This window comes from Martes martes (genome assembly GCF_963455335.1).
Source record: "Martes martes genome assembly, chromosome: 4".
Taxonomy (NCBI): Eukaryota; Metazoa; Chordata; class Mammalia; order Carnivora; family Mustelidae; genus Martes; species Martes martes.
Window position 1 is genome coordinate 166,420,513 of NC_137891.1, and position 16,701 is coordinate 166,437,213.

General features: G+C 47.4%; 1 protein-coding gene across 1 annotated transcript in view; it reads left to right on the forward strand.

The window, feature by feature from the left end:
- CSMD2 (CUB and Sushi multiple domains 2) overlaps nt 1–16,701 on the forward strand; it is a gene marked incomplete at its 5' end in the record, with an annotated part of 593,570 nt that overhangs the window by 478,889 nt on the left and 97,980 nt on the right. The window contains 8 exon segments of the mRNA XM_080802687.1: nt 2,527–2,622; nt 3,780–3,983; nt 4,339–4,463; nt 5,384–5,480; nt 6,826–6,930; nt 12,053–12,171; nt 12,692–12,761; nt 14,653–14,769. Coding sequence (XP_080658813.1) covers nt 2,527–2,622; nt 3,780–3,983; nt 4,339–4,463; nt 5,384–5,480; nt 6,826–6,930; nt 12,053–12,171; nt 12,692–12,761; nt 14,653–14,769 — 933 coding nt within the window.

Below are 16,701 nucleotides of genomic sequence, written 5' to 3' on the forward strand. Positions count from 1 at the left end.
TTAAAGAGGATGTTTACTTACTTATTTTACATTTGGTCTGATACCTGTCATCTGGTTTCATTCTTTGTGGGTTTTTGTTTCTTCTGTTTTGCTTTTGCTTCCTTGCTTTTTCATTCATATCTGACCCATCTCTAACTTCCAAGGTTTTTCTCATATATATTTAGACTTTCATATTAATGTTACTAGTAATTATTTGTAAATTATGGACTTCTTCCCCAAGAACAAGTGTTTACATTTACATTTAGTTTTGCTTTCTCATTGACAATAATTATTTTGATTTAACTATATTTTCTTCATTGGCTTTATCCCTGAGTTTCTGATTTCCCTATTTCCATTCATTTATTTTTTAACAGCCTCATCACTGCAGTTCTTTCTGTCACCTTGCATGTATGAGTATGTCTTTCCTTTGATGTATCATATAAATGACAGCTTGATTGTAAACCAAATTACAGGTCACAAGCTTCTTTCAAAACCTCAGCTGCTGTTCCACTTCATTCCAACAGTTAATGTCACAAAAGTGGACTCCAATCTGATTCTTTATCCTTGTAGGTAACCCATTCTTTTCTCTCTGTATGCCTTTTTATATTTTTGTGTGTTATATTTAAAATTTAAAAGCCCACTGGGATATGTTGCAGTGGAAATCTCTTTTCATTAATTACATCTGACACCTTGAGAACAATTTCAGTCTGAGGCTCAAGTCTTTCTTAAACTTAGGAAAGTTATCTTCTTCTGTAAACCATTTCTTCTCCTTCCATTTCTCCTGTCTTCTCTCTCTCTCTAGAATTCTTAATATATGCATATTGGAGTTCCTTTGATCTATCTTCCATGTCACTTTTGGTTTCTATCATTATTTTCATTTCTTTATCCTTTTCCTGTGGATTCTGGAAGAATTTCCCAAATTTAATCTCCACTTCTTTGTTCAATTTCTACAGAATACAACCACCATGTCCTAGTGCTTCTCAGTTTTGCAGGCTTTATTGATCTCAGAACTTTCTTTGGCACACCTGTCCTCTCTGACTTTACAGATGCAGTATGAGATCTAATCTCATGACAACCACAATTGAAAATCTTCTGAGATTTTTTTCCCTGTTCTTCTTGGTAGTTCACATAAAAATATTTGCTTTGATTTCTAGGTGGTCTTCACCCTTAAAACTTTGGTAGCTTGTCTTTTGTCCAGGGATTTTACGATGTGCTTATCCATGGAGAGGGAGGTCTGTGTACATCCAGGGTCGGAAGTTGAAATGGGTTCATGAGAGATCAAAGGAGTCCTAATCCACATAGCAGGCCAGAGGATGGGAGGATGGAAGAGTAGAGTTTTGTTCTATTCACATCTGTTAAAGAGCCAGGGACAGTGGTGATAATAAAGAGAGGCTTTTGCTTCATGAGTTTTCTTTTTGCTTTGGCATCCAGAAATTGTCTGGGGCAATGACTCCTAGCCAGGCTCAGCCATCTGGGTCACATGTAAATAGTGTGCTATATAAAATTCTCTGCTCTCTGTGGCCAGTAGCATCACATGGGCTTTCTGGAAGCACTGGTTGGACCCCAAATGTGTTTCCCAGTGGCTCCTTGGCTGGTCTCAACTCCCACCTTCACGGCAGTGGAGACTTAACCTGGCTGTCTGCAGCCTCAGCTTCCCTTCTGATGGTGGGGGTGGGGGAGTGGGCAGGGGCTGTCTCAGGGATTCCTAAGGCTGTATGGGGCCACATACAGAGCAGCCGTTCTACTGCCAAGCCATAGTCCCGCAGCCATCTCAAGAGAGTGACTAAACAGGACAACACTTCACAGCTGTCGGTCCAGTTGGTATTATCTATACTTCTGTCCATCTGTACCACATCAAGGAGAAGCTAGAACTTTATCTTCTAATATAAAGGCATCCTACACCCATGCAGATTTTCCCCAATTTGTGTGTTTTCAGTTGGGTGGCAATACATCTTGCTTTGCTTGTGACAGTCCCAGCTTTCACTTGGTTGTCCCAATTAATAACACACCCATTGGCTCTCACTAGTGTCCTAGTGTAAGCAATACATTATACAATTGCTGTGGTTATCTATCATTTTACAGCATCTGGGAAAGGCCAGTAACTCTCACATATTCACATCACCCTCCTTCCCAGAAGCTGGTGTCATTTTTCTTTTTAATGTCCATTTTCCAAGTAAAACCACCAGTCAGTTTGGTAACGGCCATTCTTCCCATCCTTGTAAGTCAACATGTGTCTAGAAGCATTCTCCTTTCTGGGAAGGTCATTTAATCTTTCTGATCCTCTCTCTTGACCTATTAAATGGGTCACTGAAATTTTGTCATGCCAACCTCGCAATGAACATGGGTCAAGGTAAGACCATGGATGCTAAAGCCTTCTGCAAATCTTGAACAGTAAAAATGGAAGGTTGTATTTCAGGAAAACCTGGGATATGGAAAGAAATTCTGTGGGGGGTATGGCCAGCCCCTCCTTCCTGGCCAGAATCTTCTCTACTGGGCCGACTGATGGACTCACCGTCTTCCTCTCCTCCTCGCCCCTTATCTCGGCAGGAGAATCGCTGCCCCTGGCCACCTCCAATCAAGTACTCATTAAGTTCAGTGCCAAAGGCCAAGTACCAGCCAGAGGTTTCCACTTTGTCTACCAAGGTATGCAGGAAGTAGCTGTGAGAGGTGTGAAGGCAATCTCAGTTCTTTAGTGACTCCCTGACCAAAGGAATGGGAACTTTTGACCCTTAGTCTGGGCCTTAGTCTTAGGGTGCTAAAGGGCAGCTATTGATTTTTAAGGCAGTTCCTTGAAATTCAGTTGAATTTATGTACCCATTTGCCCAACAGACAATTCTTGAACCAAACTCCATGTCAAACGAGGAAGAGATCAGACATAGGAAGCTGACTCCTGCCCTCTCCCTTCCCCATTGTCTGGCACAGTCCCATTGGCATTAGAACGTTGCCTCATACCTAGGCTTTCTCCCCTGGAGTTTGGTTTTCTCTGCAAAGCACAATAAAAGTGTGGGGAAAACACAGGCTTTGAATCCCAGCTCTGCCACTTTCTAACTGGGCACCAGCCTCTCCACCCCTCAGAGCCCCAGTTTGCTCACCTTGAGATGAGGGTAAGCATGTTACCTCACTGATGGAGTTATGAGAGTTCCCAGAGTAGTTGGCACTGAGCAGGTGATCAACGTCTGTTCCCTTCCTCACTGGTCTTGAAAGGCAAAGTCTTAAAGTGCCCTGGCTTTCATTGGCAGGTCCCAACCTCTGCTTGTCCAGAAGCATGCCTGCTTCTTTAGGGCCCATTCTAGGCATGTCCCATTCATCCCACTACCCAGGAGGAGCTGCATTCCCCTGCCACAGGGGCATGTCATATCTGGGGCCTGGGTTAAAGCATACTGTGTGCCATGTGGGTGGGGTGAGGGGAGGTTCAGATTCAGGCCATGAGAGTAGAGCCCTGGACAGAGTCTTAAGGCACCTGGGGAAAGAGGCCAAAGGCAGGACAAAGGGAAGAAGAAGGGCCATTCTCCCTGTAAGGGGACGTGGGCCCCTGATAGTCAAAGGGCATCATGGAGGAGCCACCAAACACAACTGGGTCTAAAGTCTGCCTCCTGTGGTTTCCAGAAACTGTGCTGCAACTGTATTTCAGTAAAATGGGCCTTGTTCTGGAAAACCCCTACCTCTGTCCTGGGAGAAAGTGCCCAGAGCCTCTCAGGGTCTCATCCAGACGGTCTCAGCACTAGTACTGTTGTGTGTCCATCCCTGGGCCAGTTTCCAGAGGGATTAGGCCTGCCCCTCAGTGCCTTTGTCCCCTGCAGCTGTACCCCGAACCAGCGCCACACAATGCAGCTCTGTGCCAGAACCGCGCTATGGCAAGAGGCTGGGCAGTGACTTCTCCGTGGGGGCCATCGTCCGCTTCGATTGCAACTCCGGCTATGCCCTGCAGGGGTCCCCAGAAATCGAGTGCCTCCCTGTTCCCGGGGCCTTGGCCCAGTGGAATGTATCAGCGCCCACCTGTGTGGGTGAGTACCTGGACAACTAGGACTCTGGGGAGGGGGTGGCCAGGGAGACCCAACAGCAGCCCCTGCTCACCAGCATAACTTAAGTAGGGTGTCCTATTCAGGCCAAATCGCTAGTCCTGGGGGTTGGGTGTAAAGACAGCGAGGGGGTGGAGCTGGGGTGGCTGGGAGCCGGATGCATGGGAAGGAGGATTGTAGGGACAGGAGCCATGGAAGGAGCAGGAATGGGGGCCTGTGGAAGAAGCCAACAGTCAGCAAGAGAGGCTGGGGGTCCCTGGGAGGAGTGTTGGGGGAGGATCCCTTAGGGGACCTAAAGACAAGCTGGAGAAACCTCTAACCAGAACTACCTCCTTCCCAGTGCCATGTGGAGGCAATCTCACAGAGCGCAGGGGCACCATCCTGTCCCCTGGCTTCCCAGAGCCCTACCTCAACAGCCTCAACTGTGTGTGGAAGATCATGGTCCCCGAAGGTGCTGGTATCCAGGTAGGGGCTAGGGGAGGCCTCAATGTGGCAGGTGGCCTGGAGGAGACATTTCAGCCCTGTCCCTGCCCCTCAGGCCAGATGTGGAGGTGAGGTCCATAAGCAGAGAAACACAGCAGCTCGAGGCCCAGAAGCTTCAGGGGGTGTGGAGAGAGAGAGCCAGGTACCTCAGGAAAGAGAAGGGGTGGCAGCAGCTCAGGCTATTGGGGAAAGCCAGAAGAGGAAATGGGCCTGGACTGAAAGAAATACAGAGACTGAGGAAGAGTCATAGAAGGTATTTTTCTGATGGCTTAAAGGGTTTTTTTCTCAAGATGATGGGGGATAGAAAAGGGGACATTGCAGGAGAGGGAAGGCGAGCAGATGAGGCATGGAGAAGCCCCAGGCACACACCTCGGCATCACACCTGAAGCCCAAGTTACAGGAGAATAATGGGGACCAAACTGTTCCCCCGGTGGTAAGAGCAAGTGGAGAAGGCCCTGGAACTGGTTATGGCAGCAAGGCCACCAGAGAGGCAGCAAGCAGGGCCAGGAGTAGGTTCCTGGACTCTCGCTGCAGAATGTCTGATGTCATCCAGGCAGGAAGGTGGGGAACCCAAGGAACATGTGAGAGTTGAGGAGGGGTCCATTCAGACTGAAGTAGTCCCACTTCCTGAAATTCCCTTTCCCCATTCTCTGCCTGACAAAGTACCCCACTGTCTTATGACCCTTCATTTTACATCTGTCTTCCCCACTGGGCATATGAGGTCCTGGTGGTGGGGGGGGGGGGGATAGGGAGAGTATCTCATTTTTATTGGAAGCACCTAGCAAAATGTCAGCCCCAGAGTGGGTGCTAAGTACTGAAATTAACTACATGAGTGGAGAAAAGGGGAGGGAGGGATGGATACAGGCTGCCTAACCAACAGTTCAATCCCTCTGCCTTCCCAGATTCAAGTCATCAGTTTTGTCACAGAACAAAACTGGGACTCTCTGGAGGTGTTTGATGGTGCAGACAACACTGTGACCATGCTGGGGAGTTTCTCAGGTGAGGTGGGCCTTCCAGGGGCCTCAGCTCAGAGGGCAGGGGTAGACTTCATCATCATCATCATCATCATCATCATCATCATCATCATCACCATCATTATTATTACTAACATGTAGTTCACATGCCATAAAATTCACCAATTTAAAGTGTACAGTTCACAGATGTTACCTAGACTCATTTTGGTGATCATGTTATGCTATATACAAATATTGAATCATTATGTCACACACCCAAAACTAATATTATGTTATATGTCAATTGTAGCTCAATAATAAAATAACAGTAATAATGCTACAATGAAAAGAGAGTGTACAATTCAGAGGTTTTTAGTATATTCACAAGATTCGAAAACTATCACTGCTCTCTAATCCCAGAACATTTGCATTACCCCAAAAAGAAACCAGGTACTCATTTGCATGCACTCCCCATAGTTCCCCCTCCCCCATCCCTTGGCAACCACAACTTAGCAACCTACTTGCCATCTTTATAGATTTGCTTGTTCTAGAAATTTCATATAAATGGAATCCTACAATATGTGGCCTTCTGGGTCTGGCTTCTTTCACTCAGCATCATTTTTCAAGGCTCACCATGTTGTAACATGCACCAACATTTTGCCATGTGGATAGACCAGATTTCACCTACCCATCCATCAGCTGATGGACATTTGGTTGTTTCCTCTTGTTGGCTCATTATGAATAATGTTACTATCAACATTCATGGAGAAGTTTCTGTGGAACATGATTTCAATTCTCCTGGGTATATACCTAGCAGTGAAATTTCTAGGTCATATGATAACTCTATATTTAAACTTTTTGAGGAACTGACAAACTGTTTTCCAAGTTGGCTACACGGTTTTCCATTCCAATGGCAGACTTCACTGAGTGTGGTGTGTGTTTTTGCCCTATGTCCTGGGCAATCATCCGGGTCCTTCAGACTTCAGAATTCCATGTTGCCAAGATACAAAAAGGAGCTGTGTGCACCATATATATGGTCTACACTGCCTGGAATATCCAGAGAAGTATAGCTGTTAGAATTTTTTGAAGATGGCTGGGAAGGAGACCAAATTCTTCGACTACCTTTGGAACTTCCCCTCCTGTTGCCATATGGCTCTGCCACTGCTCACTTTGCACAAAGTTTGAGGTCTCGTCTCCCTTGGCCACTGAAGAAGACCCAGCACTCCTGGCTGGGGTGGGGGGTGCGGACGGGAAGTGCTAATTTGTCATGTAGCAAGTATGATAACTGGCAACCTTTGAGGATCTTGGGAGCAGAATGTCAGCAGAATGTCCCAAGAATGTCGGGGGCTGGAGATGGTTAAGCATGAATGGTCCCTGTTTCCTTGCCATAGGAACAACCGTGCCTGCCCTTCTGAACAGCACCTCCAACCAGCTCTACCTTCATTTCTACTCAGATATCAGCGTGTCAGCAGCCGGCTTCCACTTGGAGTACAAAAGTGAGGATCCAAAGTTTCAGCTGTGTACGGGGCTCGGGGTGGGAACTGACAGGTACTAAGGACCCACACAATGAGCAGGGGGCCCACTGGGGCTGTATATTCTCTATGCCATGTAAACCTTACCACAGACCTAGAGGAAGATGCTAAAGCTCAGAGAAGGTCCGTAACTCCTTAAGACTGCACAGCCAGTAAGTAGTGGAGCCAGGACTCTCACCCCAGTCTCTGTTACCCAGACACCTGTGCACTTCCCCAGTGTCCACTCCGGGAATGGGAAGGTAGCCCCATCATTGACTTGGGTCCTGTATGGAATCTGGGATGTAGGAAAATTCAGGCGCTCTCCTCTGCTCCTGAAACCTGTCCTCTCCAACCCTGGCTTCTATGATGCAACCGTCTTTGAAGTTCTTGTCCTCATGAGAAACTTCACTCCTCTTGCACCAGATTTCTCACTCCATTCTCAGAACCTTCCATCTTGGCTTCCAATATCTCGAAGTAGTCACAATGAAAAACTCTTAGAAAAATAAGGCTATGGATATGCCTGGTGGGGCAACAAAGACAGAGGTTACTGGGGAGACTGTTTTCATCCAGGGACAGCCTGCCTTTCCTTCCCCTCTGGGTAGAGGAAAGAATAGGTAGGCAGAATTTGCGATGACGTGGAAGGAACTAGAGGGTATTATGCTTAGTGAAATAAGTCAATTGGAGAAAGACAACTATCATATGATCTCCCTGATATGAGGAAGTGGAGATGCAACGTGGGGGGTTTGAGGGGTAGAAAAAGAATAAATGAAACAAGATGGGATCGGGAGGGAGACAAACCATAAGAGACTCTTAATATCACAAAACAAACTGAAGGGGGCCGGGGGGAGGAGGGTAGGGAGAGGGTGGTGGGGCTATGGACATTGGGGAGGGTATGTGCTATGGCAAGTGCTGTGAAGTGTGTAAACCTGGCGATTCACAGACCTGTACCCCTGGGACTAATAATACATTATATGTTTATTAAAAAATTTTTAAAATTAATTTAAAAAAAAGAATGGGTAGGCAGAGGCATCTGTCATTCATTCATCCAACAAATAGTTATTGAGTGTTTATAATATGCCAGGTGCTGTGCTGGGGGTTGCTAGGACTGGGTGAGATCGAGATGATTAAGTCCTCTCCAAGTCAATTAAAGAGAGGCAGACACTGGGACAGAGAAGCACATTACAGAATTCCAGGTGCTCTCATGGATGTCCCCAGATGGTAGAGCAGTAGTTCAAAGAAGAGCATGGTCACTTCTCCCTGGGACAGGTGGAGAGGTTGATGTCGTGAAGAAACACTGAGTGTCCACAATGTGGCAAGCCTGTGCTAGATGCCCACAGAACAAAGATAAATAAGACATGGTTCCTGCCCTCACACACATGAAGTCCAGGGAGATAGGGGGACAAGAGAGCAATAATTTTAGTGCAACTGAAGCAGCTAAGGAAGTACAGAAGAGGGGAGCTAAACCTGGCCAGGTGAGACCTTACAGAAGCAGATGTCTGAGCTAGGTTGGAATGAGAAGTGAGAATACGGGAAGGCAGAGTTGGCTTGACCATCTTGGACAGCGTGGTCCTTCCAGATGAGAGCCCCAGTTGGTGCCAGAGGCCTGATAAGGTCAGCATTGGATGTTCTACAGATGCTCTGCTGGTTTCCAAGCACATGATCTTTATCCAGATGGTTCAGAGAGGATTGGTTGGATCCTGGGATGCTTGTGGCCTGAAAGAACTAAAGTGTGCACTTGGCAGGAAAGACCTGGGACATCTTGAAGCAAAGACCCTGAGGGCCAGAGAATAGGACAGGGACCTCTGACACCTTCCCCCTGCAGACCTCAAAGTCTTCACTCTCCTGGTAAAGTGAAGTATGCTGGGTTTCTTGAATAGTTCACATTTTTCCTTTTACCCTATTGCTCTGTTCTAGCCAATTTTGTTTTCTTATCCAGTATTTTCATTGGAGTCCTTAAATGTTCCCTCAAATATTTTCTTTTCTTTCCTCTTCCAAAGATACACTTCCCTCCTAAATATCTTTTCATTCTGCTGCCTCATTCCCAGAAAAAAATATTCACCTCTCCTCAGTTTGTTGTTGTTGTTGTTCAAGGGAACTGGTAGTTTTCTTTGTAGCTGATGTTTATCAAGCACTGTCCTCTTACAGCGGAAAGGGCTGAGGGAAAACAGAAGCGACTGAAACTCTTAGGAGCCAAAACCATTGTTGTTTTGTTAAGCTACTGTTCTCTTAATATTTGATAGTCTACAGAGAGGGTGCAGAGGGGAGGAATTAACTGTAGAGGCAAATGGTTTTTGAAGGGTACTGAAAAGTCATGGCTACTGCTATGACTCACTTAATGTTGATTTAATTGAAATGGAAATGGAACAATATGCTTTTGAAAGCAATAGATTGCATATGATAAAAAATAATTCCTCCATTGTTGCACGCATGGCTTAAATAAAGTCAGGCTGTGCACTGTAGGAGAAATTAGAATGGACTTTTCTCTGTTTCCTTCTTTCTCTTGGATTTCACTTTTCTCCTCATTCCATTTTTTTTTCTCCTACCACAGTCTTCTGCCCTTGCTTTCCCTTTCTTTCTCTCTGCCTCTCCTTATTCTATCACTGCCGATAGAATAAGGTTTCAGTCACTAAGCTGTGGTCACCCCACTAAATGCCGAGTTGAGTTGTGTTGCATTTTACTTAGAGTGCCAGGAGGAGTGGGGAGAAAGAGACAAGATGACAACCAAGATGCAGTACTTCAAATTCAGTTTGATGATTATTTTAATCCTGTGTTTGGGGTCTTTTGCCCAGCTGGACATAGGCCAAAACAGCCTTCATTTGCAAGAATCACATTCACTTCTTAAAAGCACATGCAGCGGGTTAAGTGTCTGACTCTTGATTTTGGCTCAGGGCATAATCTCAGCGTTTTGAGATTGAGCCCTTCCTCGGGCTCCATGCTGAGTATGGAGCCTGCTTAAGATTCTCTCTCTCCCTCTATCCCTCCCTGCCCCCACTTGCACATGCATTCTCTCTCTCTCTCTCTCTCTCTCTCTCTCTTTAAAACACACACACAAAAAAAAAAAACAAAAAAGGCACATGTAGGACAGGAATTACCTGGGAAGGGCACAAAGGAAGTTTCTGGGGTTAGCAATTTTCTGTAGTTTTGATAGGGGTTGGAGTTACACAGATGCAGGCATTTGTCAAAACTCAGCAAATGTATGCATAAGATGTATGTATTTTGTTACAATTTTGTTATATGTGAATTTTCCTCTGAAGGAAAAAAGCACACGTAGTTATCTGACGTGCATGTCGACTGTCAGCTCTGAATGTGGAACAAGGACATATCACCAGCTCCACAAGGAGATGGGGCTGGTGTTGGTGTCCTAGGCTGGCTAGCCCTTCCCATCCCTTTTCTGCTACATATATGTGGCTTCCCCGGGGAGCCTGTATCTCCCAAGGGATCTGGGATCTACTAGGAGGGCTATCAGAAGGTATCCACCAGGAATCAAACAGGAGGGCTGAGGATGCCCGCTCCCAAACTCTCTGAGCTGTGCAGGTGCCTAGGATCAGACCAAACCATAAAGTCTGTCCACCCTCGTTCCTGGAAAATGGCACCGCCAGTCTCATGCCTCAGTACACAGAGATCTCTTTAGTGCATCTTATCTCATCTTAGTTAGTTGGTGCACCTTAAGTGCCCACAGCTGCAGAGGGACCCCTGTGGGGCACGTCCCACGGTCAGGAGATGCTCCACTCCCACTTGCTGTGAGTTTCTACCAACAGGGAATTCAAAGCTGGATGGGGATGATTTCAGGAAGGGAGGTGGGAGAGCAGGATTGGGTCACCTGTGAGCTAATGTAGCCTGTGAGTCTGGCCTCTACCTGGACCAACCTGGAGTTAGACTGGGCTTGGTGTGAATCCCAGCTCTGTGGCTTGCTAAGGACATGTCTCTGGGCCTCTTGGCCTGCATCCTCAGCTGTGAGACAGGATGCAAAGACTTCCTTCAAGGGGATAAGATGATGCGTGGGCCCCTTTTGCCCCAGCCTTGCTGGTGGGAAGTCTCAGTAAGTGCTCCTCCAGTGATGATGGTGGGCAGGCAGGAAGGAGGAAGACTCCGATGAGGAAGATTAGGATGGATGTCCTAGCGTAGACGGTGTACAATGCTGCGTATAGAATAAGGAGCGAATAAATGCAGATGAACTTTGAAACTCAAGAAAGGATCATGAAGGAGTGTTTGAGAGCCCTTAGAGGTGATCTTGGAAAGTGATTGGGCCAAGATCATGACAGTCCTAGAATGTCCAGTGAGAGGATGAGATTCTGAATAACACTTGATGGGGACCCACTTTGAACTGCTGAGGAAGGCTGTCCATGATTCAAGGAGAGAGATTCAGAAATGTCAGCTGCCTCTGAGCACAGGATGGTCCTAGGGCAGGGAAAGAGAGGGAGGCGGTAAGGGGTCCGGCAGTGAGCAAGGACCAGAGTTGACCGTGGGGGGCTAGGCGTGAGCAATCCCCAGTAGTACTCCCAGAAAGGAACTGGCCTCACCTTAAAAACAGAACAGGAGAAATAAGGCAGCAGAGAGTCTCACCCATTGGCAAATTTTTTTCTGGACAGCTTGTCCCCGAGAGTGGGACTCTCAGAGCCTTCTGAGTGACACTGAGAGGCCTCTCTCTGATAACTGCTCTCCTTCCTCCTTGCCTTTCCTTCCCCTCTCCCAGCTTCTTTGCCCCCAGGAATTTTCTTCTTAAGGCAAGGAAAATGAAGGGAAGTTGAGGGTCTGGGAGTGGTGCGGGAGAAACTGGGTAGAGAGGTCTGGGTGTTTGGAGCCAGACTGGGCATCTCCCTAGCTCCAGAGTCCTTCTGCTGACCTCAGGGGGCAGGTACATGACCCACATGATGCTCACCCACCCCAGGGAGCATCGGTCTATTGATCCTCTGTGCTGTACAAATATTCTGACTTTCTGTGCGCTCAGAGGGCAAGAGGGTTAGGAAGCACTGGTCTCTAGGCAGAGGGCAAAGAAAGTACAGATTGGAGCCCCTTCTCCCCGCTGCCAGCATTATCCTCTGCCTTCTGGTGCACTGACCGGCTGGGCTTGTCCCTCCTCCTTTCTCTTTGTCTCTGTCTCATCTAGCGGTGGGCCTGAGCAGCTGTCCAGAACCGGCTGTGCCCAGTAACGGGGTGAAGACTGGCGAGCGCTACCTGGTGAACGATGTGGTCTCTTTCCAGTGCGAGCCAGGATATGCCCTCCAGGTACCTCCCCCTCGACACCCCGGGCAGGAAGCAGGTGGCCCCTGAGATGTGCTTGGCCAGCCTCTCGCCAGCTGAGCTGCAGTCACTGAAGAACAGGGAGCAGCCCCTCGGGTTCCCCAGGGACCACTGTCCTTTCCCGGAGCTGTTCATGCAAAAGGCAAGCTTTGCTGACTTGGGCGCGTTAGCACCAGCCAGCTTCAGAATGGGCTCCTGCAAAGTTTCAGTTTGATTGGACTCCAGGAAAATTAAATCTTCCTTTGAAGGCCAGGAGGGAATCTAGTAATTAAAGAAGTCTCACAAGGAAACTTTAGTAATGAGAATTCCTTAGTAATGGCTGTTAATAAGCATCCTTCCCCAAAGTCTCTCTCCCTCTGCCTCATCCCACCCCACAGAGGGTTTGTGGATCTTTGTGTATCTTGTTGCTCAACACAAGGCCCCTGAACAAGCCCCCTGTTCTGGGTTGTACATGCAATTGTGCCCCTGGAGGCAATGAGCCCACCCCTGTTCCTGATCCCTCCAGGGCCACGCCCACATCTCCTGCATGCCTGGAACTGTGCGCCGCTGGAACTACCCTCCACCGCTCTGTATTGGTAAGAGAGCCCCGACCTTCTCAGTCCATTCATAATACCCGTTCCTGCCAGAGATCTGGGTTCAGTGACATCTCATGGAGATCAAGCTCAGATCAAAGGACAGTTTGGTGTCCCGGATCTCTTGGAAGGGAGTCGTTGTAGGCTGCCGTGTGGCTCTCGCACAAGCTGGCCATGACTTCTGCAGACCTTCGCCCATCGAATGAGGGATCACAAGAGTCTTACCTGTTTAAAAACATTACGATGACCATCCTGATTCCAGATAATTGACTAAAGCCCCGATGGAACCTCTGGGCAATTGAAGCCTTCCTCTGTCACTTTTCATGGGACAGGTGGATAAAATCTGCCCCTAGAGAAAAGGCAGGGGGCGGGTTACAGGTGAAACAAGGGCCTAGTTCAGTTGGGTTGGGGAGGGAGGACATAACATATATTGAGCGTCTACTGTATGCAAGTCATGGCCTACCTGTTTCTTCACAGCAGCTCTTCGGGGGAGGTATCATTGCCCTCATTTTTGCAAATGGGAAAACTAAGGCTTTTAAGGATTAAAAAGTGATTGGCACCATCAGGGACAGAAACATACTTTTCTCTGATGCCCCTCCAACTGTAAAGTACAAATCAAGGCTAACCTTGGGATAAGAAGCAAAGTGAGCGGGGAGGGAGCATCCCTTAGGCATAATGGCATTTCCCTGCTGGGATCTCACCAGTGGGCAGGGTGTGGTTGCCTGCCCTGTGGTCAGAGATGTGTCTGGGCAGACTGAAGCACTCCCCCCATTCCCACTCTATATTACGAAGTTCTTGCGGAGGAAACCACCCCTGTTAACAGCAGCTACCGCTAATTGAGTGGCTGTCACCCGGTTACTGTGTGCATTGGCCCCTGTTCTAAGTGACATGCAGGCCTTTCCACTGTAACGTAAGGACCACCCCATGATGTAGGTCCTGTGGTCAGCTCCATTTTAAAGGTGGGGGGAAATGAGGTTTGGAGGGGTTTAGACTGGCCCAAAGTCACACAGGAAGTGAAAGAGTTGGGATGGTGACCTTGGCAGTCAGTGCCAGAGCCCCCCCCCACTCTGAACCCAGGCACGGTTCTGTTTGTCGCCCTCACCCCAGAGACCTTCATTGGGACCCTGCAGATCCTCCCTCTCCCCCTCTTTCTCTGGCTTCCATAACCAGCTAATCCCTTGCAGCTCCCACAACCATTTCCTGCGAAAGAAAAGAATTGATGTCCACTGACCAGGCTGTATTCATGCTCCAGCCCTGCATCTTAGGTGATTCTGACATCACCTCAGCTGGAGTGTCAGTGGCCCTAGCCCCTCATGGCTGGCTCCCCATGGAACACTAATCACAGTCACTTTGGCTGAGGACGAAGGTCAGAGAGCAAGTGTGGGCCCCTGGTAGGCTCATCTGCAGGCCACTCAACCCTATGGGATGAGTGTTTGTACAGAGCCCAGCATGGAACCTGGCACAAAGGGGACTCTGTGCATGCCAGTCCCCTCCCTTCAGCCTTTCTTTTGAGTCTTGGAAGAATTGATTGGACAGTGATAGAGATTTGAGGCATAGCATAAGAAACGGTCACACTCCTCTTGGAGCAGACCAGTGCTGCTGCATGACCTTACTAAGGGAACTGACCTGCAAAGGGCCGGCTCTAGGTCAAGAGTCCTAACTCGGGTTTGTGGCCGGCTGGGCAGTGCCTTCCTGAACTTAAATTTGTACTCAATCTTGCCCATGTGTGTAGTCATTTAGGGGAGATTACTGTTGCTTCCCTTGAATTCTCAGAGGGATTCATGACTTGAGAAGGGATCAGAAACTGCTGCTGTAAGGGAGCACCCAAACATTGGCATGACCCCATACCCTCCTCCATGCTGTCCTAACCCTCTGTCTGGTCTCATTATCACAGCGCAGTGTGGGGGCACAGTGGAAGAGATGGAGGGGGTGATCCTGAGCCCCGGCTTCCCTGGCAACTACCCCAGCAACATGGACTGCTCCTGGAAGATAGCGCTGCCCGTGGGCTTTGGTAAGTCTGCACACCCAGGCCCTTGGTGACCCTTCATTATGACTTTGACCAAGGTAGTAGAGCACCCCACCTCTCCACTTCCTCATCTGTTGACCTCTCATACAATTGTGAAGATCAGTTAAGAATGCTAGGAGTGAACACTTTGGGAACATAAAATATAGGGAAAATCTGAAGGATTGCATTATTATTATTATTATTATCTGAGTAATAAGCTAAAATTCAGGACTGTGGAATGAGAAATTACTCAGGGGTAGCTGAAAAAGAAAAAAAAGTCTTTAACGGAGACTGGACATCAAGTTGTGCTTTTAACTTCAATATCCAGTTTCTCATACTAATTAAATTATATAGCCAAGGTCAATATGATATAGACTTTGCATTCTTTATATGCACATTCTGGCTGGTCTTAAAGAGTGGGAGTTTTGGGGGGGGAGTTTGTGTGTGTGTGGAGATGGAATATGCCAGTCACGGGGGTTGGCGGGGTGTGGAGGACATCAGTCTGGGTACAAAATTTAATTGCTGATGATTCATTCCTGACTGGGAACATAATTTAACCCCAACATCTCTGTTGAAGAGATAAAAGATTTGTGGTGATGTGGAGCTGATGGGTCATCTTGCCTGAGTCACTGCCCTGCTCCCAGGGACAGAACGTCCTGCGGGGATGGCTCCTGCATGGGCCTGTGGTCTCCCAGTCTATGACCTCAGGAATGAAAGCCACCTCTCTTTATTCTGTACTATTCAGCCGAGACTGGGTCTTCTGATAGAGAGGGGCTTTCAGGAGAAAGGGACTGAACTGGCCTGCTTTAAATCTATTCTGAGGGAAGGAGAGAAGCTGGTGACCTTTCAGAGGATGGAGCCTTATATTTTGTACCAGCTTCTGGAGGAACCTGGGGGTGCATGATCAGGGTACAAAATGATGAGCACTTTGGCAGCCTTGGGGAACTCCAGATTTTAGAGATTGAGGCAAGAGGAGCTAGAAGACCCCATGGCTCTGCACCCAGGCATGGACCACAAGAATATCAGATGATAGAGAGATAGAGATAGAGAGAGACAGATAGAGAGAGATGGAGGGAGCACAACATCCAAAGGAAATCAGAAGTTTAAGTAGGAGGTACATCACTGTTCTTGTAAGTCCTGATGTTCAGCCACCAGAGCTCTCTAAATCTAAGGCCTGGGTGCTTATTCAGCCTCTGGAGAATAAGCCCTCTGCAGGGTGCAATCACAGAAGTCCTTGCTTTCAAGTGAATGTTGGACTCCAGTGAGGACCTGAGTATGGCACCTGGTTTCAGTGTGTACAGAACCTCTGCATTTACAAGATGTTACCACCAGATGGCAGTAGTGAAACCCAGTCCTTTCCCCACCCATTCAATTCAGAAATCTGGAATCCCGGAAGAGCCCCTTTGACGAACATGCTGCCCGCGGTGCTGGGATGATGCGTGCGCTGTAGACCACATGTCCTAAAGTGCTCATTGCACAATTGTCAGTGATTTGGAAATGATCTGCATGTTCATTAATAGGGTAGTGAATAGTGTGGTTGGATAATTCATAAAATAAAATCATAGACCTTGAAAAGCACAATATTGAATAAAAAAGTGTATAAAACCTCATGTGCAGTGTTAACAACATGCATATACATGTTTGAGACAAATAAATCAAACATATATTTAAGAATCTAAAACCATGAACTGGAAAGGTATCTTCCCGATCCATGAGTGACCCTCAAATGGGAGAGAGCAGGAGATATGAAGGGTCTTCAACGTTGTAAATCAAATCTTTAATTTTTAATAATTTTAAATTAAAATTTTAAATAAAAATTTATTTAATTAGATGCAAAAAATCACACCTATGTCTCCATTTATGTAAATTAGAAACTACAGGTGAGAAATGTTTAAAAGGTTAAAATCCATCTGTAACCCCACTATGCAGAGATAATAA